Here is a 24,222-nt window from a genome sequence, read left to right on the forward strand (position 1 = left end):
CACAGGCCACGGAGGAGACACAAGTGATTACACACACATATGCATGGGAACACACACAAGCAAAAGGCTGAAACTCCATTCTTTCTGGTTGATTTGTGCCTCAGCAGGGTCTGCCCCCTCCCCCATGAGGAAGCCACAACAGAAACCACTTGTGTTCCATCTCTGATCCAACAGGATTAATTACACACACAATGGAAGCTGATGCCTCTGGTTTCTACGCTCCACAGGCTCCCTTGTGTAAAGGATGGTGTAGTTAATCTTCACTGGGAACAATGGAGATTTTCTTCTGGTGTATTTGGTTGAGACGTAGACACAGAGGAGAGCTTGAGTATGCTGCCATCTTGTGATTGCATTTGGACAAGTACAGGATGTAAGCGAGGGGACTGCTTCATCAATGCGATACTAATCAGCAATGTTGAATTGTTGTCAAAGGTAAATAAAGCGCTATAGGAGATTCACTATCTGAAGCTAGCATAAGATCCCGGGATGTGAACAAAATATTTAAAGCCATGAAATTAGATGCTGGTCAGATACTCAGCCGAGAGCCTCTGTGATCAAGAGAAAATATCCTGACAGCTGCTCAGATGGAAGAACCAGCAGTGGTCTGAAAATAGCTGCATGATGAAACTATGAAAACCTAAAAAGTAAGAAATGCCTCCTGCTGAACTAACTAGCTCTGTGAGAAATCAAATAAATTCAATCACTTTTGTCTGGAAAGTTAGCCATTAAATCTTTATTAGGTCTGCAAAGACTTACCAAAAATAGGTTAATATAACAAAAAAAGTCAATTTCTCATTCTTAAACCATACAAAACCATATTGCATCAAACTTCAATACTGTTGATTTCTCCAACATCTCTTAACATCCATATATTATGTCATTCGTTTACAACACAACAGAACGAAGAGAAGAAATTTTATGGGCCGAGCAAAACATTTAACCACAAAGACTCGTAAAGCACACCGTCGCCTTTGCATCACTCTGAATGTATGCACACTTGTAAGTGTAATTTCTGGAGTTAATACAAAACTTTGGCACAATAGATGTTCTGTAATCAAGAAAACTGTAAGCAAATGTCCCTGCAGGTTTTAGTGCATGTTGAGTATATTGTAATCCGCTGAAGAGCAGCGCCGGAGAAGAAGTACTGGGGAGTTTGATTGAAGCGTGCATGTGATGAGAAAAGGGTGGTGGGTCAGGGGAGGAGAGGGGACGAGGCATTGGTACAGTTTATTTTAGGGTACGGCCACTTTGTAAGGGCTCCCGGGGATGTTGTCGTCGCCCCATTTGACGATGACGGTGTAGCTGCCCTTGTCCTTGACGGTGTAGGTGACGTTATAGAGCTTGTTGCCCATGTGCTTGACATACACCTCCTCGCAGGGAGCATGGGGTCCATGAACACCCACCATCAGCATATTGGTACCTGCAGAGAGCAGAGGGGGAGTTAATGATCGTGGTGTACAAAAGTTGCACAGGTGTTTGTGTGTGTGTGTTTGTTGTGTTGTCTTAAAGCTGCACTAATCAAATGTTATATACAACCCACTGATGTAATGATTATCTCTAATGTAAGAGGAGTCACTCATAGTGACAAACCCATAGAGAATTATGCCCCGATTCAGCAGTTTAGCTCAACGTTTTAGTGTCTTTCATCTCTTTGTTTTGGATTTCAGGCCGGTAACTTTAATGTTTTGTTTACTCTCACTCATAATTGCCCAACACCACAGCCAGACAGACAAAGTTAGCGACTAGTTCTTGAACGTAGTGGAGCATTCAGCCGCTAAAGAGACAGATGTTTCCCTTAGGAGTTGGTGGAGACAATACTGGACTTGGTCTGGTTGCCAGACACATGACTCCAAATTAATGCAAATTTTGTTCCATGTCTACTGGATGTGTAAATTGGCAATTGTTTGCTAACACATTCACCATAACAACTTTAAAAGAGTTGTGTTTACATCTTGTTCCTCTGCCTGCAAGTGGCCAAAAAGGAATCAATATTGCTTTAGTCTGTAGTGTCTGCAGAAACTACATGTTTGATTTATGTTTTTTCTGTACGAAGGTCTGTTTGTGTCTGTCTGTTAGCGATCATCTCACCTGCTTTGCTGCAGTCAACTGTAAAATTGTTTTTCTGTCCGACCAAAGCCTTGGACAGCCCTGCTCCACGACAAACCACCTTGCTGGCATCAGATGTCAGTGAGGTTGAGGTGGTGGAAGAGGAGGACCTGCAGGCACCACCCACTTTGGAGGTCTTGGTCACTGTTTCGACCAAGACAGAGGAGGTCTCGTGGAGGCTGTGTCCCCCTGACAGCCGGGTGCCTGTGGGAGAGGGAGAGAGAAAGGTTATCTAATATCATCATGGCTCAATACAGACATTATATAATATACTCAGTATTGACAAAGATATGAGTGAAGCAAACATGCTGCTGCTCGTGGTGAGAGTTTCCCTCCGTAGAAAAGTGCAAGGAAGTGGACTAGTGCATGAGTAGGAAAATATTTCATACCACTTTCAAATAAAGTGAACTTCCAGGACTCACTGGAGTTCTTTTTATGTTACATTAATAAAAAATAGGAATTTGTGTGCTCCAAGTAGTGACAGCAATATAGCGGTGAAGTGCCAGAGAAAGACAGCTATTATGTAACACGTACACTGAGCAGTATGAACGAAAAGGACACAACATTTTCCTGACTTCCACACTTTTTTCAGAGGAACATTTGTTTCATAATCGAGACACTTGTCATCCACAGATCAGATGGGAGAATGACTGTCAAGCAGACCTGTGATTTTAGCTTTGAAAGGGCTTCCCACTATGTGCTGTGGCCCTCCGTATTTAATGGTGATGAGATAGTTGCCAGGTGCCATGGGTGTGTAGGTGATCTTGTAGCCCTCAGGACACTCCCGACAGTCCATCTTGACCTTGGACGGCCCATCGATGTTGACCGATAGAGTGGCAGAGCCTGCGTTACAGGTGTTGACCACAAACTCTGAGGGCACACCTGGAGGAAAGAGGGCAATGCAGAAAAAAATGAAAAGACTGCTCAGTTGCTGCACGTGACCATGCTAAATTATCACGCGTATTTGTAGTGGTGATTGTGTATCTACCTGTGGTTCCTCCCTGCAGTCCAGGGCCGTGTGCTGTCACCATGCCTGGGTCTCCAATCAGCCCCGGGTCACCCACTCGCACTTTAAAGGGGCTTCCAGGAATGTGGCATCCGTTGAACTTGACATCTATGGAGTGAACGCCGTTCTCCCGTGGAATGAAGCGGATGGCATTTTTGTCTGCACACAAGCGGAGAAGTTACTGATCTATTACTCATAAATGATGCTCAGGGATTTAAAAAAAAGCTGAATTCTCTGTCTACTTTGCACTGCAAAGTGAGGTTGGTACGTACCGCTGTCCAGGTCAGTCACATAGCATTCCTCAGAAGAGCCAGAGGGGGTGTGGACTTTGGCGTCAACCAAACCTCGAGCCCCGTTGCGCTCCACCATGAAGGATGCCTCTTGGTTTACCTTAAAGTCCTTCTCCTAAAAAAGACAGGGAAGAATATGATCAGAATATGTGTGTGTGTGTGTGTGTGTGTGTGTGTGTGTGTGTGTGTGTGTGTGTGCGTGTGTGCCCGCACCTCGAGACACAAAGACACAAAGTGTGTGACTCATCACGCCTGAACGAGAATAGATTGAGCGGCTGGGTGTGAGAGGCAGAAAAGGTCAGAGTTTACAGCGAGGCGTTTAGTGTTTTTGCCCTACAGGCGGACGAGCTGTCCTACCAGACATAAGAGGTAGGATGACTTTTTAAACGCTGGTCTGATATCGCACTTCACCTGGCTTCTTGTGGCGGAAAAGCACTCTGAAGTGGCTTTTCAGTTAACTAAAAATACACGTTTTTAGCATTGTTGGCAGTTGTAATGGAAACTGTGAAAGCAAATAAAACAAGCATCTGTGAAGGAAGGAGACCGATATTGTGAGCTGTCACACGTCTTTATCTTCCGCTCACTCTTTTCTGTCTTTCTTCCTCTTAGACAGAAACACAATCACATAGACTAGCTGACTGCCCACACATAGCACAGCTTGTGTTGCCCAACATGAGCAAGGGACAGTTAATCCGGCCCTTCATCACTGGCCAGCATCACAGTATTATAGTCGCAGATAATGCTCCAACACTGGCATTCAATCACATTTCAAGGGCAAAGTGCTATTAGACAGAAATATCAACAACCACTCGTACATTATGTTACATGCAATCTGCTATTCAGTGCTGATATTTTGTGACTGTGCGTGTATTGTGTCTGTGATTGTTTTGTGCAACAAATTAACGTGGCTTCTGTCAACTCTGTGTGTGTATGTATGTGTGTGTGTGATCTTACCTGAAGGCTTGTGACAGTGAGCCTGCGGGCCTCGTCTGACAGTGTAGCAATCGGAACGATGAATGGGCTGTCAGGGATGTGCTCGTTGTTGAACTTGATTGACACCTCGTAGTCACCTGGGGAGGCAGACAGGTTATTTACTTTCACCATCAAATGAACTGGAGGAAGTATGGAGGAATTACTGAAAAGTTTAGCAGTTTAGAGAAAAAAAAAACATTCAAACCAGGAAAGTTCTACCTGGTTCTTTCACTATGTAGGAGACGCCGCAGGAGCCGTCCTTCCTGTCCTCAAAGGAGATTTCAGCCTTGCTGGGGCCCTCTACAGCGATGGACAGACCACCAGCACCTGCCTCTCTGGTCCAGATACTGAATTCAGCTAGAGAGGGTGAAACAAAGCTAAATCAGAAGAAGGTTCATCTAAAGTATCAACATTTCATGAAACACTTAAAATCATGTTTTAAATAGAATTTGGAGAAAACACAATTGATAGCATGTCTACGTCCTCAGAGGGAACTTACTAGGTGCTCTAGCCACGCCTCTTTCCAGACCAGGTCCTCCTGCGCGGACCTTGTGTGCTCCTCCCTCCCCCATGGGCCCCACAGTAAACTGGAAGGGGCTACCAGGGACATGTTGGCCTCTGTACTTGACGTTGACAGTGTGGGGTCCAATTTCCTGGGGGATGAAGCGCACGCTGTAGGTGCTGCTCCCTCCATCCATTATGTCAGCATCCACAGTTTTCCCACTGGGGCTGGTCACCTGAGCCGTCATGGCCTGAGAGCCACTGTCAACTGGATGAGGCAGAGCAGCACAGAGGATGTGTTTAGATACAACCAAGACATTTGCACAGGCTATATTACAGATAGTCTTGGTTAACAAATACAACATAAATCATTTAGTGGGCAGTTAAAGCCAAATCTTGAAAGATTTGCTTTAAATTTGGACTCACCCTCAGGTCTGGCAGTGATGCCAGCGAAGCTGCTGAGGCTCTCTCTGCCCAGAAAGTCTCCAAAAACATCTCTGAAGGGGCTTCCTCCTCCTCCCACCTGGGTGCTTTCCTCTACTCGTACCTCCCTCTTGGTCTCTCCGCCACGGGTTTTGCTGATCTCTGTGCGCTCAGTGCGGGTGTAGGTGTGGCTGCTGCGGGTGAACGTCCTGGTCAGCCTCTCCTGAGCTGAAACCATCTGGAACCAGTTTCCTACAGCAAGGAGAAAGCAGTGAGAATACAAATGTGAGTGTACAGCAGGGTAATTTTTTTAAAGATGGTTGGCTGCTGCCCTCTAATCACTTCTCACTGGCTTCTGTACTCACCTGGGATCTTGAGGTTAAGGCCACATGTGCTGCCCACTGAGGCAATAGAAGACGCCTGTCTCTTTCTAGTAATACTCTCCTTGATCCTTCCTTCTCCGGTTACCTTCACTGTGAAAGGACTTCCTAATGGGCACAAATGCATATACAGTAAACAAAATATATACAGACTTCTTTTATTTTAAGATGCCAAATGCTTTTGTATTTGTATTTGTCCAGGCAAAATATTCAAACCTGGGATGTGCTTTTCAGCAAACTTGATGTTAACCGTGTAACTTCCAGGTTCTGTTGGACAGTAGGTCACTCTGCACGTCCCATCCTCCACATCTTCACAGTTGATATCCACTTTGCTCGGACCCTCGACTGACAATGCTAGACCCCCATAACCTGACAGAAGAACAGAAGTAGAGTGAGGTTGAAAAAGTAATTCTTGCCTTTGTGTTTTTTCCGACTGTGTGTGCCATAAAGGTGAAACGCACCGTCTCTAAAGCTTACCTGCGTTCCTTGTATCAACAAAGAATTCAGCCATTTCGAAAGTGTGTGCCTCCACCAGGCCTTTACCGAAAGCCTTCACTCTGCTGGCCTCGCCAATCTCTGACTGGCCCACCATGATTTTGAAAGGGCTGTTGGCCACGTGCATGGCATTCTTCCTCACGCTCACTTCATGCTCGCCGACCTCCTTAGGGGTGAAAGAGATACCTGTGACCATAAAAAAGGCAGAGATGGGAAAAAAATCAAGACCAGAAAAACTAAATTTAAATGCATTAGATGAATCCAGCAATGTCTCTATGTTCTGCTAGTATCTGGTAAGTGAATATCTCACCAAGGTGTCTGTTGGGCAGTCTCTTGAGCAGGCAGGGCTCCTCATTGCCTGATGGTGCTCTGATACTGGCAGTCAGAGAGCTCAGATCAGTCTCTGCGATCTTCAGCGACACGTCAGCCGCTGTGCCGACGTTCAGCTGTGATGTCCTGGTTATGGAGTCATCCCCTTGAAATAAAAAAGGTGGTTTAGATGTTTGTCAACCCCTAAAACCTGATTTAATTTATAATATACACATCCACAATAAATATCAACAGTTTAAAAAAGTCAGTCTAAGGGAGATATAATTTGTGTCCTCACCAGTTATCTTAGCAGTAAAGGGACTGCCAGGAATGTGCTTGTTGTCAAACTTGACAATGATGTTGTAGTCTCCAGGAGCTGTGGGCAGGTAGGACACAGTGCAGGTACCGTCTTTGTTGTCCTTACAGGTGATCTCGGCCTTAGAGGGACCTTCCACTGCCAGTGACAGACCACCTGAGAGCGGGAAAAAAACACCCAGATTTTAAATTTTCTGCAGTGTGGTGCTGACAACAGTTTGTAAGGGTTAACTGTATTACTACAAAACTGGAAAAGTAAGGCGTGGTACCTTCTCCTGCATTCTTGGTCACCACAGTGAAAGTGGCAGCCTTGTTGACCATGCCGTAACTCAGACCTGAACCATAAGCAGTCACCACTCCAGTGTTCACAGCATCCACAAAGAACTGCAGAGGGCTTCCTATAGGGGATGTAAGGCAAACAGTTATGAGACTCAGAACTGTGTACAGTATTTATTTGTATTGTGCTTACAAAAACAAGATAGCACAAAATCCTGATATAAATCAATTATAATCATTATTTTCAAAGCAGACAACGACTTCACATCCGTCTAACGTGGCGTGTTTCTTACCTGGAATGTGGTTGCCCTCATATTTGATGTCCATCTCGTGCAGGCCTCTCTCTGTGGGCTGGTATTTGATTGTGATGGTGCCATCCTTGTTGTCAGTGATATGTGGGCAGGCAGTCTTGCCTGAAGGCATCCGCACCTCACCTAGAAATGACAGCTATTTGGTTAAATGCCAGCAACCTAAAAAAGATGTTTTGTGGGTTTGTGTGTGTGCAGGGTTTTTCTTTCTGTTTGAGTAGTGTTTGTCACACCTGTGATTTCTCCTTGCTGTGGCATGAAGGGGACGAGGAAGTTAACCGGACGGAAGAGAGGATCCACAGTATCGCGGGGAACTACTGGCTCATTTGTGGCCTGTCAATACAGAGAGAAGAAAAATAGTTGGTTTCATTCACCTAAATGTCGGAACAAGAGTGCACCTCGCACACACTCAACTGTAGCAGCGGTTAAATACTTTACTCACCACCACATGGAAGGGGCTTTTAGGGATGTTCTGCCCCCCAAAGCGGATGGTAATAACATATTTCCCAGGTTCAGGCGCCGTGTAGTAAATGTCAAAGGTCCCATCATGATTCTCTACCACGTCCATGTCCAGCTCCATCCCTTGTGGGGTCTGCACCTTACAGGTCACCTTGCCTTTCCCAGCAGCCTTGGCATCCACTGTGATAACTGTATCCTCAGAGGTTTGCAGCTTCTGAAGACTTGCTGTTAAGGACAGAGAGGGAAGGAGGATAAAGGGTAATGAGAGTTGCAATTTTCTAGCAATGCAGAGAAATAAAAACAAAGCCTTGGTTACTCACACACGCCATGTCCTCCAATAGAAACTGGAAAGGAAAAATGCAGGTTTTGAATATAAATATGTAAATGCTACATCTAAATGCTACATATAAATAATGCATTATTTTTATCTATCAGAACAATTATGGATTCACAGTGTTTTTTATTACCTGTGAGGCGACATTTGCTGGCATCTCCTGTGGGCAGGGACTGGATGCGGTATGGGGAGTAAGGAATCTCATCTCCTCCATATTTAATGGTGATGGTGTAGGGGCCTGTAGAGTCAGGTACATAGGAGACAGTGTAGGTGCCGTCTCTGTTGTCCTGGATGGTTGCATTCTTTGGCTTGCCCTCTGGGTCCTGTCAATAGACAATATTGAGTTATTTTAGATGGTGGTTTATAGTTCAGAAATTATCGTGTTAAAAATAGCTGAACCCACCAGAATCTGCACGGTGAGCAGTCCCTCTCCAGCGTCACGAGCATCAATGGTGAACTCAACAGGCAGGCTTGCAGACACACCTTTTGTGTCTAGACCAGGGCCACTGGCGCGTACCTTGCTGGCATCATGCCCAGGCTGAGACATTACCTTGAAAGGACTGTGGCAGAAGGAGAGAATATCAAGTCTAATTACTAAACCCAGCCTTACAAAAGACAGAAATGGGAACAGAACATTTGCTGAACTACACTTTTCTTTTTTAAATCCAACCAGACAGAGCAGAACTTTAATTAAGACATATCTGCACATACTGCCTGGCTTCACACTGTACCTGTGTGGGACTTCCTGATCTGCGTATTTGACAGCTACAGTGTAAGGGCCATCCTGGGCTGGGGTGTAGTGAACTGTGTGGGTGCCATCACCGTTGTTCTTCACACCAACTGGCTCCACAGTACCTGGAAATAAGACATTATGGAAATAATCATTTACCACCAACTTGCAGTTACTTGTCAGCTTAGAGTAGACAAGGTTTATGGGTTTTCATGATTAAACAGCATGTCCTCACCTGTTGGGCCATAGAGTTTGACATCCAGTGGGGCCTGTCCAGCCTGGGTACAGTCTGCTGTGAAAGTCTGAGGAACATGGGCTCTCACTCCAGCACCCAGACCTGGACCTGAGCACTTCACCTTGCTGGGGTCCACAGGGTCCCTCACTGGCACACGGAATGGACTGCCAGGAATCGGGTGACCTCCGTAGGTAATGTTGACGTCGTAGCTTCCAGGAGTGAAGGGGATGTACTCCACACTGCAGCTGCCATCTTTATTGTCCTTGCAGGATATTTTTGACTCTGAGGCTCCCTCGATGGTCAGGCCCAGGCCTCCTGTACCAGCACCCCTGAAAGAGGAGCCAACACTTTGAATTTTATTGCACATGTTTGAGTTAATTTGCCACAAATTTCCCCTTCAAATGTGATCCAACAGTACCTGGTCTCCACGGTGAAGCAGTTGGGCTTGTTGGTAATTCCTCCCTCCAGACCTGGTCCATAGGCGCGGACTCGGGACGGATCGCATCCCTCCACCACAGACACCCTGAAGGGACTCTTAGGCACAGGCGCATCGTCATACAGCACCTCAATCAGATGCATTCCTGCACATAAACAGAAAGATCAATGTCTGATGTCATACCTCTCTGCCTGAGTGATCTCAAAGCGAGCCAATATTTCTGTTATTGCCACTTGCTTTTAATTATGGGCCAGACAAATTCCCTTTTAGGGAGATAAACATCTGTTTATTTATAAAAGACTGCATCTACAGCGCAGACACTCTGGTGAACGTACAAGGCATTACATCTGTTCCCTATTCATTATTCTGTTGCAACATTTTTCTGACAGAGCCCTCTCAGTAGGCCTATAAGCCAGATTCCCAGTCGCACTGCTATGATATTAGAGCATGTCTGGTGGTGGAGAAGTGCTCTGTGATCTCTTTGCTTTGTGTTATAGGCCTCTATTAATATCCCCTGTCATTTCCCTGCTGTATAGCTGTGTGCAGGCAGCCTTTAGCACACATACCTGCCTGGTTAAGAGCTTCTGTTCCAGAGCACACTATTTATAAAACAGAGCCTGTCTGCCTCTCTGCCTCCCTGCTCTCTGCCCCTCACATCATTGCTCCACTGCATCATTCTGTATTTATACCCCTCTTTTTCTCATTCTTTTTTTTCCCACTCTCCTGCTTTACTCCCAAATGGCGCCCAACACGTGCACCTGTTAGTGATTCCTCCGTCTGTCTGTATGCACTCTTTCAGACAGCCTGTCTATGTAAAATCCTCTATCTATCTTCTGCAGGTTAGGTTTGTTAATGTTACATTTTTGACAAAGATCCTACTTAATCCTTGAATTAAAACTGTTAAATGAAATAATGTAATATTTTTCTCCTACCATCCTCAAATGCTGTGTACTCCACTCTGTAGGTGCCGTCTCCCTTGTCAGTGATGTAAGTGTCTGTGTTGGTGCCGGAGGGGTTGATGATGTGAACCTTCACATGACTTCCTCCAACCTTGTTGAGGGCACGGGCATCGACGATGAAGTGGGTTGTGACTTCTCTGAGGACCCCTAAAAACAGAAAAGCCCTTCAGGTGATTTGTTCCCAAAGAGAAACAAGACCAAGTAGGCTCAGTCCTGTTAAGACCTGAAATCTTTATAACGGATTTATGAGCTGTTTATGAACCAGTTAAAAATAGTACATACTAGGGCTGCAACTAACAATTCAGTATTTTCATTTTCAGTTAATTAACTTGTAAATAATTTTTGGTTTAATGAACTGATCATTTAGACTATAAGACATCAGAAAATACTGTTAAATAACCATTAAAAAATGTTGCAGAGCCCAAGGTGACATCTCCTAACAGCTTGTGTTTCAGAGCTACAATCCAAAACCCAAATATATTGAAACAACAATTATATAAAACATAGAAAAGCATGACTTTAATTGCTTTTCTGATAACTGACTATTTATTTTAGCACTAGTACATACCCTAGATTTATTAAAAATGTGCATGTCATGCTAACTCATTTTAAACTCGGGTTCTTGGTCTCGTTACCTCTGGGCTCCACTCCTGGCCCATAGACGTGCACCCCGCTGGTGTCCACAGAGGGCTCGACCTGCAGGACCTTAGGAAACTGGGGAATCATATGGCCACCATACTTGATCGTGATGGTGTGTGTGCCATGGAAGGGTGGGATGTATGTCACAGAGAAGGTCCCCTCTGCAGTTTTCTGGATGTGCACTTCGGCCTTAACTCCGGTCTCTGATACAATCTCAATGGTGAGCTCAGCGTCGCCTGCCCGGGTGCAGTCCACAGTAAAGGTCGCTGGTTCACCTGCCTTGGCCCTCTCCAGACCCGGCCCGCTAGCTGTCACCTTGCTGGGGTCGAGGACCGAGCGCACTGCAGCCTTGAAGGGAGAGCCGGGTATGTGCTGCTCGGCAAACAAGATGTTGATGGCATACTCCCCAGACTCAGTGGGCAGATAGTACACTGAGCATGTGCCGTCACCGTTGTCCTGGCACTCAATCTTCGCCTCGCAGGGACCCTCCACAGTCAGGCCCAGCCCACCTGCACCAGCTCCCTTTGTGTCAATAGTGAATGGAGCTGGTTTACCCACAATGCCTCCCTGCAGGCCTGGGCCAAAGGCTCGCACCTGTGATGCAACAGTCAGGTCAGTTTTTGAGATGTGGTGTTACAAACTTGTATTCAATGTCATGTTTCATGAGCCACATGCATGTAGCTGTCATGAACTTTTACCTTTGAAGGATCAGCAGGCATCACTGCTTCGACCCCAAAGGGGCTACCCATCACTGGGTTCCCATCATAGCTGACATCAACCTTGTACGGCCCCTCCTCTGGGGGAATGTACTTCACACTGTGAGTGCCTTTGGCTTTGTCTGATTCCAGCTTGCATGGGATTGGTCGGCCAGAGGGTGAGGTCATCTTCACGCCTACATTACCCTGCCCACCAGCGCCCTTTGTGTTGACTGTGAACTCCTGATCCTTTCCAACCTCCACTTCTGCAAGAAAGATTAATATGAAGAACTTAAAGCATAATGAAATTAACTATTTTTACATAGTTAATGCAAGAATATAGTATTTAGTGCTTGTAACTTACTGTTGTCTAATCCCTCCACTTTCACCTTTCCAATATCCAGAGGTGGTGCCACTGAGATGTGGAAGGGGCTCTTGGGAATGGGATCTCCTCCATGAGTGACTGAAATTGCCATGTTACCCTGAAAAGACACAAGAGGAAGAATGAATATTGATTGATTTGAGGCGTTATTATGAATAATCTCTGCACCCTGTTCAAATGTTAATGGACTTCAAAACAGAGGCCTACTGTACCTGTTGAAGAGCCGTGTACTTGACAGTGTAGGAGTAATCGTGGTTATCGATGATCTCAAAGTCACGAACCGCCTCTCCTGGGCCTGATGCTGCGAAATGCACCTCAGGCTTGGCCTTGCCAGCTCCCTTTGTGTAGATGGTGAAGTGGGTTGGAGTGCCCACCTCCACTCCTGAAACACACACGTGTTTTTTCAATGCTATCAATCCTAGTCAAATCAAATCATTTCTATGACATCAAGAATTGTGGTGGGTGTTTGTTGCAAATGCAAATACCTATACATTTAGTGTGCTTGGTGTTTATACTCATTGTGGTTCTTGGTGTCAGCTGATCTCACCTGTCTTGTTGAGTCCGGGGCCCTCTGCTCTCACCTTGCCAGCATCATGGGAAGGATCCACTTTGACTTTGAATGGACTGATGGGAATTTCCTGACAAAGCCAATCATAAAACAATCATAAGAAATTACTCATGACTAAATAAAATAACAAAAATGATTCTACAAAAGTCTTCAGTCCCTTTTGCACTGGAAACTGTATTCTTACCTGGTCAGCAAACAGCACCATGATGGTATATTTGCCTGCACCAGGGGGAGTATACTTGACAGTGAAGGTGTCATTGTCATTCTTGATGATGTCAAAGTCGATGTCTGCCTCGGCAGGGCCAACCACCCCTGGGGCACACTTGATTCCAATACTGATGTCCCCTAATGGTGCATAGCAATGAGCACAGTTCACGAAGGTCATTCAAAAGTAGATGATGTGAATAAATAGAAGCAGTCCCTCCACGGCCTAGAGCTTTATTTCAAGTACATTTCAAATAACTTACTTCAGCTTTGTCAGCTAAACTGCACACAATTACTTATTCTGTTCATTCTGTGTTTTATTCTTTTCAGCATTCATATGATGTAGCACTAATGCCATTTAGAGTCTAAACTCAGAAGTGTTTTTGTATCCACCCACACCAACTCCTCACACATGCTCACCTTGTCCAGCCTCCCCACAGTCCACGGTGAAGTATGTTGGCTCGTTAGCCTTGAGCCCCGTCTTCTCCACTCCAGGCCCATAGACCTTGACTTTGTCTGGATGACAACCCTCTCCAACCAGCACCTAATGAATTCACAGTGTACTTGAGGCAGAAGCAGTTGGTTCAAGTACAACTGCTGCAGTCCTCTTACTTTATCTATATTTGATGGAGTATCATTATATTAAATTGACTGAATTCTAAGTGGAGCATAGTTGTGTTTGTGTGTGTGTGTTTACATTGTCATGTGTCTTACTCTGAAGGGGCTGTTGGGCACGTTGACCTCACCCCAGGCGATGATGATGGTGTGTTTAATGGGCTTGACAGGAGTGTACACACATAGAAATGTGCCGTCTCCCTTGTCAGTGATCTTGATGTTGATGGCGCAGCCTTCAGCATCCTTAGTGGATACAAAAGCATGTCAACTCTGGTCTGTATGCAATATAAATGATGTGCTCCAATAAATAAACAATGACGGTTTCACAAACTGGTGCTCTCCATACCTGTGCATAGATCTTGAGGTGACCCTTCCCAGCCATGCGGGCATCAATGGTGAATTCAGTTGGTTTGTTCACAATGACACCAGTTGGCTTCAGGCCTGGACCATAGGCTTTCACCTGCAACATTTTATTGTTTTAATGTATTTTGTTTATAATAAGATCAAAACAGGTGATGAAAAACGTGGTGACCTGCTTATACGTATGGTATATAATTCAGTGAGTGGGAATTACCTTCTCAGGGAAGATGTCATTGGCTGCAGGAAGGATGTGGGCCATGAAGGGGCTGTCCTTTATGTCCTCGTCGTCACAAACGACATGGACAGCATAGTCACCAGGCTCAGTGGGCCAATAGCGCACATCACAGGAGCCATCACCCTTATCGTCACACTCAATTTTAGCCTGTGATGGGCCTTCGATGGAGAAGCCTGAACATCAAAAGAATTAAAATGTTCAGATTTCACATTTAGAATACATTGAAAAATTCCACTTTTCTCCTGTGAAAGCTCATATCACTTGCACACGGCTCACCTAGAGTTCCAACTTCAGTGCCGATGGCCTCGACCACAAAGTCAGCAGATTTTCCCACCATGCCAGTCTTCAGACCAGGACCCCAGGCCCTCACCTTCTGAAAACCTGCCTCCTCACCCACCTCCACTTCGAAGGGGCTGCAGTACACAACAATACACAACATTACCTAGCGTAAACGTGAATGTGCATCATTAATGAATAGGTAAAGGCAGCAATAGGACCTTACCTGCGTGGGATGGGCTGGCCTCCCCAGGTGATGCTAACTGTGTATTTACCAGGCTTAAGGGGGTAATATTCACATTCGTACACACCGTTTCCTGTGTCTCGCACTTTCACTTGCTCCTCTGCCCCAGCTGAGGATGAATAATAGAGTCAATATGGATTCTTATCAAATGGAAGAGACATGTTATGCATTTTGTTTAGCGATTTGTCATATGTGAATGCTACCCTTCAGACAAAAAACAAAACAAAGCAAGTCATTCTAAAAATGTACGAGGACTGAGGAGTGATGCAGAGAAGTGAGAGCTGTCTGACTTACTTGGTCCTTTGACTGAGACACCTAGTGCTCCGCTGCCAGCTCCCTTGGTGAAAACTTTGAAGTCTGCAACCTCCTTTACTCTCACGCCTTTAGGCTGAAGGCCTCTGCCTGTAGCTCTGCAAGCGTTTGGGTTCATGGCTGAAAGGAATACCAACAAGTGTGAAAGAGTGAAATATTTAGCAAAGCTAAAGACAACGAAGAGTAGCCAGCAGTTGACAGCAATGTTAGTAGCAAAGAGATCCAATTCAAGTGGGATTCCTTAAAGGTTGACTGACAGAACCTGTAAATGAGAATGATGCTTTTTTGCAGCACACATAACACAAAGTGCACAACGTTGAATAGGATATTGACACATCTGAGAGCATCGAGGGAGCATCTGACAACATTTCAGTCAGGCACTCCGAAATGTTGACTGCAGGCTTAAAACTGAATGCTGGCTGATGCAAATTTAGATGTGATAAAAACAAACATGTCAACAGCACAAGCAAAGATATTTAACAGAGAAGAACAAAGTCGACAGAAATGCCAAGTGGGACAATCTGTAAACTATTTGTACGACACTGCATCTCATCTCTGTCTGAACATAACTAAACCATCAAGCTGCAGGATGCAAGAAGATGGAGCAGGCGACCAAGCACGACATCGAGCCGCGGCACCCTAATCTTAGAGAAAGCACAGAGGGGCATCTGCAGGGCATGGCATAAGAAAACGTTTGGGGGGGTCTGGCTGAGCAATGGGCACAGGCTCCTCCCGGCAGACCATACTAACTTGGGCGGCCTGGTTTTGGGGGGGGTACCCCCTTCCCACCCTTCGCTCCAGGAGGGATGCGCACTGACTGAGGGGCTATCTGCAGTGGAGCTCCCATGGGAGGAGCAACGGATGGAGCTAGAAATGACAGATAGCAAGGGTTATGGTCTACACTGGGTGGCTGTTCCCAGGGAAAATAAAGATGAGTGTAGATTGTGATGGATAGATCACCCTGACAGCACGCTAAGAAATCAGATTTGTCTGACAGTAATTTACAACACAGACAGATGGCTCACCCTCTGCGATGTTGACAGTGAAAGGGCTCTTGGGTATCTCTTGGCCTGCAAACAATACATGGATAGTGTGAGGCCCTTCCAGCATGGGGCGATAGGTGCAACGGAAAACACTGTCGCCCTTATTCTCCAAGATGAGCTCCACTGTGTCCTTTTTGCCCTGAGGATCAACGATGACCACACTGACATCGCCATTACCAGCACCTGAGTGTGACAGGGAAATGATCAGTTATCACAGGTCAAAGCAGATGCTGTAGCTTTAGTTTTTAGATTCTTTTGAATTTGTTTTAAAACAGCCTTTCATCACATTCCTGTTGTCTGCATGTCATTATGTAAAGTGGTTGAATCTTCCATACTAACCAGCTGTGTAGATGTCAAAGTAGGTGGGTTTGTTAGCCACATTGCCTGTAGGATCCAGACCTGGTCCCCTGGCATGGACTTTGCTAGGGTCACCCATGGCCTTTGCCACATTCACCGTGTAGGGGCTCTTGTCAATGTCCTGACCAGCAAACAGCACTTTCACCTAAGAAGAAAAAAGCAAGAGAAATATGAGACACCTTTAAATAGAGTCCATGTTGTGCTGAGTGATGAGTGCACTTAGTACATCAGAAAATAGCAGCTTGGGTCTTACCTTGTGAACACCCTCAACTTTAGGAACATAGGTGACAGTGTAGGTTCTGTTTTTGTCATTGTTTGGTTTAACCTTAGCCTGGAGAATAAGAAGACAAAGTAACAGAGGGTTCGATTAAAGATTAGATGCTACACTTTGCAAAACTCCAGCAGGGTCATATGAGTTGGCTAGCAGGCTGTATGCTAAGATCCCTTGTCTATTAAATATAACTTGCCTCCTCTTTGTGTCCCTCAGGATCCTCCACATAGACCAAAACCTCACCACTGCCAGCTTCCAGAGTTTCCACAGTGAACACAGCTGGCTGCAGCACCTTGTTGCCATGGGGCTCAATACCTGTAATGTAAATACAGAGGCTAGAGATAAATAACACCAACATACACCAACAAAACAAGTATTACAACGTTTCCTGAGAGTAAGATGCTTGTACTATTGCTAAGGTAACATCCCTGCTTTGATACTGAGGACTGAGAAGGTGAACAACATTCATTATACATTCATACTGCTCATATGAAGTGTTGTGAACCGTGCAGGTGTTCATGGCAACCATTGGGCAACCCACCAGGTCCGTAGGCTTTGGCCTTGCTTGGGAAAAGCTGTTTGGGCCTGACAGGAGCTCCTGGCTTCAGCTTTGCCTTGGGGAACTGAGACAGGTAGGTCATCACTGAGTGCTCATCCACATCTGGGTCCACAATTTCCTCAGGAGCGATCACCTACAGCACAGAAAGACAACCAGCACATCAGGAGTTAATCGTGTGTGAGAATAAATGGTTGGGTATGAATCGAAAAGTATAGTCAACATAAAGGGTAAAGTTCAGTTTTACACGATAGCCTAGTTTATGTTTAAATTAACTGTACTGCCATTTTTAAGACTCCTTTAAAGACTAATTTCTACAACTTTCCCTTATTAAGCAAAGTGCAATGGGATTTAACAAAGATTAGATTTATTTACTCCTCTCTCCCTCCCAGCACTTGTTTGCCTGTCTATCACACAGTGGCACAAAGCCATGCTCCATGCTGGTTATATTTAACCCCAGGACAGCAGGGTTAAGGATTGTTGCCCTCAATAAGCCAGCCAGGGGGATTTATCCTGAGCCAGACCTCTCCCACATCTCCTTAACACCACCACACTGGAATCCAGCCGCCAGGCCTGCAGAGCCATGACATACACCCCCCGGCTATCTCACCAATGCTAAGCCTCATGGAGAATAGCTAACCCTGTGTCTTAGACAAACAAGTAAACAACCTGCATAGTGCACATTACAATATGGAGACTCAGAGTATTACAAATGGGACTGGAAATGTTGCAGTCTTTCTCTGTTCACATTGTTATTCTGATGAGCGCCGGCATATTTACACCTCTGTTTCAGCGGCTGGCTCGGAAGGTGTTAAGAAACCTCACACCACCACAAATTCATGAATCTACTAAATAAAACTCCTACAAACTCACTAACTGAGAGCTACAATACAGTAAATGGAAATATTAAAAGTGAGATGGGTAATAAATATTTCATGACACCCTCCAGCATGATCTCCCTGGAAAAACACTGGGCTCGATTTCATACACAGTACTGCCTTTTTTTGGTTCAGTTTTGCCTCGCAGGTGTGCGTACATGTGGTGAGGCCTGTTTGCATTTGCAAATGCATCTTGGTACTTGTTTTAAACTGCTTGGAAATGCTTGGTGCGTAGTGAATGTCTATCCGCTGAGTATAAACTATGTTGCCAATTACACCTGAAAGACACCTGCTTTCCTTGTTGCACTGTCCTATGAGATCAGCCCCACCCACCTGACACCCAGCTGAGATAAAGCAAACTAAAATAACACCTTGTGACCGACATCTATCATGCATCTTACCTGAGGCACACCCAACCAGTCGTCAGCCTGTTGCATGGCTTCTCTGGCATTCTGCACAGGCTGGTTTGGGTCCCACTCTGCCCAATCAGGACACAAACCTAACAGAATGCACACAGGGTGATTAGACAATTCTGCACGCACGAATGCAGTCAGTGTTACACTGCGGTTGCTATAATAAGGCACACTCGGGCTGTCACTACTATCTGTCTAACACCTCCAACTACAACATCGCATGACCATACCCACACTGCTCCGCTCCTCTGAATTCACTGAAGGACTCTCTCGACTGTTCAAAAGGAACAACCTCGAGACGCTCTGGCATTTTCACTGTGGCTAAAGCTAGCCTCCTCCGTGCTGCTAATGCCTAAATTGGATTAGTGTTGGCGATAGAGTTGCCACACACTCAAAAGGCCCATACAGGCACACCATAGAACACTATTATCCAATTAAAATAGACACAGGACCACAGTATTAACAGGGCTGAGTTTACGTGCATCTGCAAGGAAGGAGTGTGCAGTGACAGTACAGCTGGGAAGCACCGGGGTGGGCCCTCCACCATGTTACTATGGGAAATCACTTCAAAGTGATGTCAGTGCTGGATTAGTTCATAATGTAACATCACTGTAATACCAAGAGAGGCAGACATTTGCTATAGTTGTATGAGAACATACTGGATATACTAACAGACAATGCAGCTGTGTGCCTGTCAAAAAGAATATTGGTTTCTTCCTCGTCTGCCCAATTAACTTGTTTTGTACATTTGTATCTGAATTAAAAGCAGAGCTTCTGTGTTTCAGAACAGAGCTAGTTTCGTCAGTTACCCTGCTGTTTGGTATTAGCTGATGAAACAACAGAACCTTGTATGGTCAATGTTACAGCACAGTGTTTGAAAGATGCGTCTCGTCAGATCAATGGCTCATATAAACACAGTTAAACACAGTTCTGTACTCCTCTTGCTACTCCTCCACCTTTCGCTCTGTGAAGCACAGCTACAAGAGGACTTTCTACTGTTCAGTGTTGGAAGCAGAAGTCTAAACTGGCAGTGACTCAAACTGTGGCCTTGTGGTCCCTGGATCTGTGGCTTAGGCACCTCTCTGTGACAGATCAATGTGCATTTTGATGCAGAGCCAAGCATCCCCCTTGACAGAGGCGGAGGAATGGTGCCCAAATTTGGGGGTGTTGTGTAGCAGGACGGCTATAAACACTACAGCCTCAGGGTCCGAAACAGTGAGAGTGAAAGCTTCAGTCATTGTGGGACAGCTGGCAGGGACGTCCTCCGGCCATCAGCAACCCCTCTATATAACCCACTGACACTACCTGGCCTCCAGAGACAGATTACACTGGCTGACATCTGAATCTGATCTGGATGTGTGTGTGTGTGCTCCAGCATGAGTGAGAGATATACAGCCTTCATTTCTAGATGAGGAGCACAGGAGACAAATTCTCCTGAGAAGGTGATACTGTTTCAGATACACTGACTGATACATGCCTGACCCCAACCTCCATAGCAACCAAGCAAAACCGCAACATACAACAAGCCTGTTAACATGCACCGCACGTATTCAGACTCAGCTTACTCCGCCCGGCCTGTATGCTCGGCTCATGCCACTACACACTTCTTACCGGGGGCACAGTTGTCGACCAGAGCTCCCAGGGCTTTGCCATCCCGCCAGTCACGGTTGAAGTTGTTGATGGGCAGCTGGGGCACCTTGTTCTGTATCCAGCCCAACAAGCGCTGTTTGGGGGTCAGCTTCTTAGTCTCCTCGTCGTCCTCGTCGTCCCACATGGGCATGGAGATAGAGTAGTGGAGGATGAGAGTCCAGATAAGACCCAGGATCAGCTTTAGATTCCCATCCACAATGGCTTTGCTATCTGTAGTTGGACAGCAGAGACAACAGTGTTCATGAGGATTTATAACTTCCAAAAGTTCACATAATGCACCATGTCTGACAGTATTTGGTGGAACACTAGTTAACTGCATCTTCCAGCTGTGTTTTCATCGATAATTGTTCCAGGGAGATTTGTGCAATCTACTAGTAAGTTGCTTTACATTCTGTATTTTGCTGCCCAAAGCTAAACCACAACAAATGAAGACCTAAGATCTATACATAAGAGTATTATATCCAAACAGTCCTCCCTTGCTGTTCTGCAGAGTTGACCAGGCTATTCTGAGTAGAAATATAAACAATGATGATTGACTGCTGAGGAGACAGGAATCTAATGCTCCTCACTGCTTCCCCCGAGCCCCTTTCTCCCAGACAGCTGTCTGGCTGAGGACCCCTGACAATCTGTCACCCAGTCACAATGGTACTCTGAAGACTGTGACAGCTGAGGATATGTGGAAGTGGATCCCTCTCTGCATAAATACCACTTGGATTTCAATTACCTCCAAAACTTGTAGCGCCAGCGTGTGATAAATCAAATAGGTGCAGATTAGATTCAGTGACAGCGAGCACGCAGCTCATTTCCTTAAGTTCTCCGAGGAAAAGTTTGTCAAATAAGCCATTTTAAATCCACTCTAATTTAGAAATTCAGCCATTGAAGCCGAAGAGAACCTCTGAGGAGCGCTTTACTTTAATGTTTCATCGACTAATCTTGTGTGATACACTCCGGTTAATTCAGTAAGACCTTAATAACAGAGGGACTTTGATGCCAGTTGTTTATCACGAGACTGTTTTATTGAAGCTGTTTATCTTTTCATAGATCAGTGCCTCCTTTCAGAGGGTAATATTTGATGTGTCACCGTTTGACTGGCGCAGGCAGGTGGCAAGATGCAGCACAGGGTGGTTTTGATCCCGCTGTGCCCGGCTTTAAGGGCAACTGTGTGGTCAAAGAGATATCCATCAAATGGTATCTAGTTACACACTGCGACACATGTGCACCTAAGCCTGTGGAGACTCTTTTAGTGTCTCTGGGTCACTGGAATGAGACATTATCTTAAGAGGGCTGCATTGACCCACTAGAGAGAGGGTGCTAGGAAGTAAAATGCCAGAGCTTCTATTATCACGGCCTCTTTCTGTCAAAACAGTCTGACCTAGTATGTGTCTGTGCAGCTGGGACAACGGTGGCAGGCACACACTAACATATTAAATCCTAGACACAATGTCCTGGACACACTCTGCAGACTGTGGTGATATCTGTGATTGTGACCTTTGCTCTCCTGTGATCACCAGGACCCCTGATATTTGAGCTTGCCACTGAGAGTTTTCTCCCAGTATCCTCACACACACACTCACATTAACACACTCAGTGTATATCCAGGTGGACACACTGTGGCCTTCACAGTCCACCGGCCAAAGCCTCAGCCATGCCGGGAATTTCACTCAAGTGTGTGGCAGGACCATTAGTCACCAAACCAGAATAATACTCTGTCAAAATGTTAATAACTTCTCTCCTGTATGAATTGTGGGGTTGTCTACAGGTGTATAATTAAGCCATAGCTCTCCATCTTACAATATCTGTGCTTTTCATATTAGGCTACTAGTTTCTCCTCAGTTATTAAATCTCTCAAAGAGTTGGTATTCTGTCCACTCTGGTGGACTGAAGTCTTCCTCTGGGGGCTCTGTGGATGTGACACATATCCACAACAATTTATTGTAACTTCAGCAATCCGCACCACAGTCTGATCTCCAAATCCCCCTGGAGTTAATCCTCACCTCGCAGGAGCTGCTGAGGGCTCTGGCTGTCAACGAAGAGCCCCAGTGAGTCCTTCTGACCCCTGACCTGACAGAGATGAGTGTGTGCGCCTGCTTGTGTTTATGTATAGAGGGGAGTGTGTGTGTGTGTGTGTGTGTGTGTGTGTGTGTGTGCGTGTCTGGCACTGCTGTCCATATGTATAAATTGTGTCATTCTCATTAGCACAGTCCTAGTGAATTTCCAGCCCATAGTTTACCACATTGCTGCAGCAGGAGTAAGCTTAAGCACACTATGGAGCCACACTCTGCCTTGGCCCTGACACAAGTTAATGACCTCAGTGGCACCTCTGCAGTAACTTTCCAATAGGCTGCTGACCCCACAACGCAATGCATCTTTCCAGAGGCCTGTGAAAGCCAACATACCAACAGAGCAGCTACAGAATGTGTACGTGTTTGTGAAGATATGACAGACTTAGAAATATATAAAAAAAAAGATATTAAACATTGTTATCATGGTTCAGCTTTTAAATCTTATTAGGATCTGGACACACTGTCTCTGTCAACTATAATAAAGTCGTTTTTATTACTTTTTCCTATCTAATAATAGCCTGGTAATTTTTATGTTTGCATTTTACAACTGAATTGGAAGAAGCCATTGAATCCCAAGTCTAACTTACCAATTGAAACCAGTTTGATATGCTCTCTGTCCAGGAACTCCAGTGCCACAGAAACGTTTTCCAGTTTCATCTGACGGAAGTTGGGTCTGGTGTGGTACTTTCTGTACATTTTCTTCTGGCTCAAAACTTCCAGGAGTGAAATTAGCTTCAGCCCGTCAGTAAAATCCCTCTGCAGGTCGGTGATCGTCTTGTTGACACACTTGAGGTGCTCATTGGACCACCTGGTGAAGGTGTTCTGCTGGATCTTCTTCCATGGCGCGTCCTCGGCCAGATCCTTCTCCGTGGCGGGCATCTCGTCGTCCTCCTCTTCCCCAAAGTCAGTGGCCTGGTAATACTGCGGAGGCAGCTGGTCGTCGCTGTAGTTATTGCTCATCATGGTGGCTTTTTCCGTGTCCACTTTTATACCTCGCTGACACTTGCTGGGCAGCGCAGAAAACTTTAGCAGGTCGATGGCAAGCGCGCTCTCGCGGAGGAAAGTTCAAACTTGGAGGAGTTTAAAAAGCAGCCTGGAGATTTTTCGGATGTACTTGCGAAGAAACCACTTATGTCAGGACAGTGATGGATTAAATTATCCGATTTACAATGTGCCAGGCAGCTGGTCGTCCGCTTTTTTTTAATTGGCACCCTCTTGACAAGTCGGTCCTCTCTAATATGGCCCCGAGAAGAATGTCGCTTTCTGAAAAATGGGGTTTCGTGGCAGGTGAGCTGGAGCAGCAGCACTGTTGGAGTTGACTCTGTTTAACTTGACTGTTGAAGGAGGAAAGAGTTGGATATATAAAGGACCCAGGGCCACGTCACGCAGCCTCTGTGATCATAGTCTATTTGCTAATCCATAAGGATAACGGGAGTCGGGGTCGGTTTACGGGGAGGATGGGGCAGTGATTGGTCAGACCCCGGGCAGCGCAACAGTTGCGGCATGCGCCTTATTTTTAGGCGCTCCTATTTGGGCGGCTGGGGGCTGGGACTCAACGATTGTTGCGAATGTGTGTCACACAAGTGGCAGAACAATTGAACTATGAAAAGAAAGTGAGAAGTGGAGTTGTGAAGCTGCTTCTTTACAGAGGATGATTTTGCACCTTCATTTCTCTCACTGAGGCCTCAGAGAGAAACATTTTAAAGGATGAGGTCACCCTGGTGAAGATGAAGCAACTGTATTACGTGTGTTTCACAGCTATCTGCCACCCCTGAGTGAAATGCATTTCTATGTAGACAAGCAAAGGTCAATACAAGCTCAAGTGAGGTTATGGGAGGATGTTTGATATTATAGAAAACCAGTTTATTTGGATTTCAAGTCAAACCACAGTAATGAAATATATAGCAGGAAATATGTTGTGTGTTAT

At 45.6% G+C, this 24,222-nt stretch overlaps 1 protein-coding gene across 2 annotated transcripts; it reads right to left on the bottom strand.

Moving 5' to 3' along the window:
* Window positions 1-727: 727 nt before the first annotated feature.
* LOC139286905 (filamin-C-like) lies at window positions 728-23,258 on the bottom strand. 2 transcript variants are annotated; one of them, XM_070907842.1, is made up of 46 exons: window positions 22,883-23,258; window positions 20,194-20,442; window positions 18,571-18,668; window positions 17,277-17,427; window positions 16,932-17,050; window positions 16,718-16,795; window positions 16,447-16,609; window positions 16,090-16,290; window positions 15,047-15,184; window positions 14,735-14,861; window positions 14,509-14,645; window positions 14,212-14,405; window positions 13,984-14,097; window positions 13,737-13,880; window positions 13,443-13,566; window positions 13,003-13,163; window positions 12,798-12,888; window positions 12,463-12,632; window positions 12,233-12,350; window positions 11,872-12,134; window positions 11,170-11,767; window positions 10,508-10,681; window positions 9,558-9,720; window positions 9,140-9,468; window positions 8,906-9,029; window positions 8,578-8,734; window positions 8,308-8,497; window positions 8,157-8,184; window positions 7,824-8,061; window positions 7,615-7,714; window positions 7,367-7,507; window positions 7,067-7,195; window positions 6,781-6,954; window positions 6,484-6,648; window positions 6,156-6,359; window positions 5,895-6,047; window positions 5,664-5,786; window positions 5,302-5,550; window positions 4,874-5,143; window positions 4,594-4,731; window positions 4,357-4,472; window positions 3,385-3,517; window positions 3,095-3,271; window positions 2,770-2,988; window positions 2,089-2,310; window positions 728-1,420 (listed from the first exon to the last, which is right to left on the bottom strand). In XM_070907842.1, exons 1-46 carry the CDS (start codon window positions 23,256-23,258, stop codon window positions 1,233-1,235), a joined length of 8,118 nt encoding a protein of 2,705 aa, XP_070763943.1. In that variant the 3' UTR covers window positions 728-1,232. The 2 variants fall into 2 exon arrangements, with proteins under 2 accessions (XP_070763943.1, XP_070763944.1); XM_070907843.1 differs by lacking the exon at window positions 5,302-5,550 and having other exon boundaries at window positions 4,874-5,136; window positions 5,660-5,786; window positions 8,163-8,172.
* Window positions 23,259-24,222: the final 964 nt, after the last annotated feature.

Source organism: Enoplosus armatus, chromosome 6 (genome assembly GCF_043641665.1).
Source record: "Enoplosus armatus isolate fEnoArm2 chromosome 6, fEnoArm2.hap1, whole genome shotgun sequence".
NCBI lineage: Eukaryota > Metazoa > Chordata > Actinopteri > Centrarchiformes > Enoplosidae > Enoplosus > Enoplosus armatus.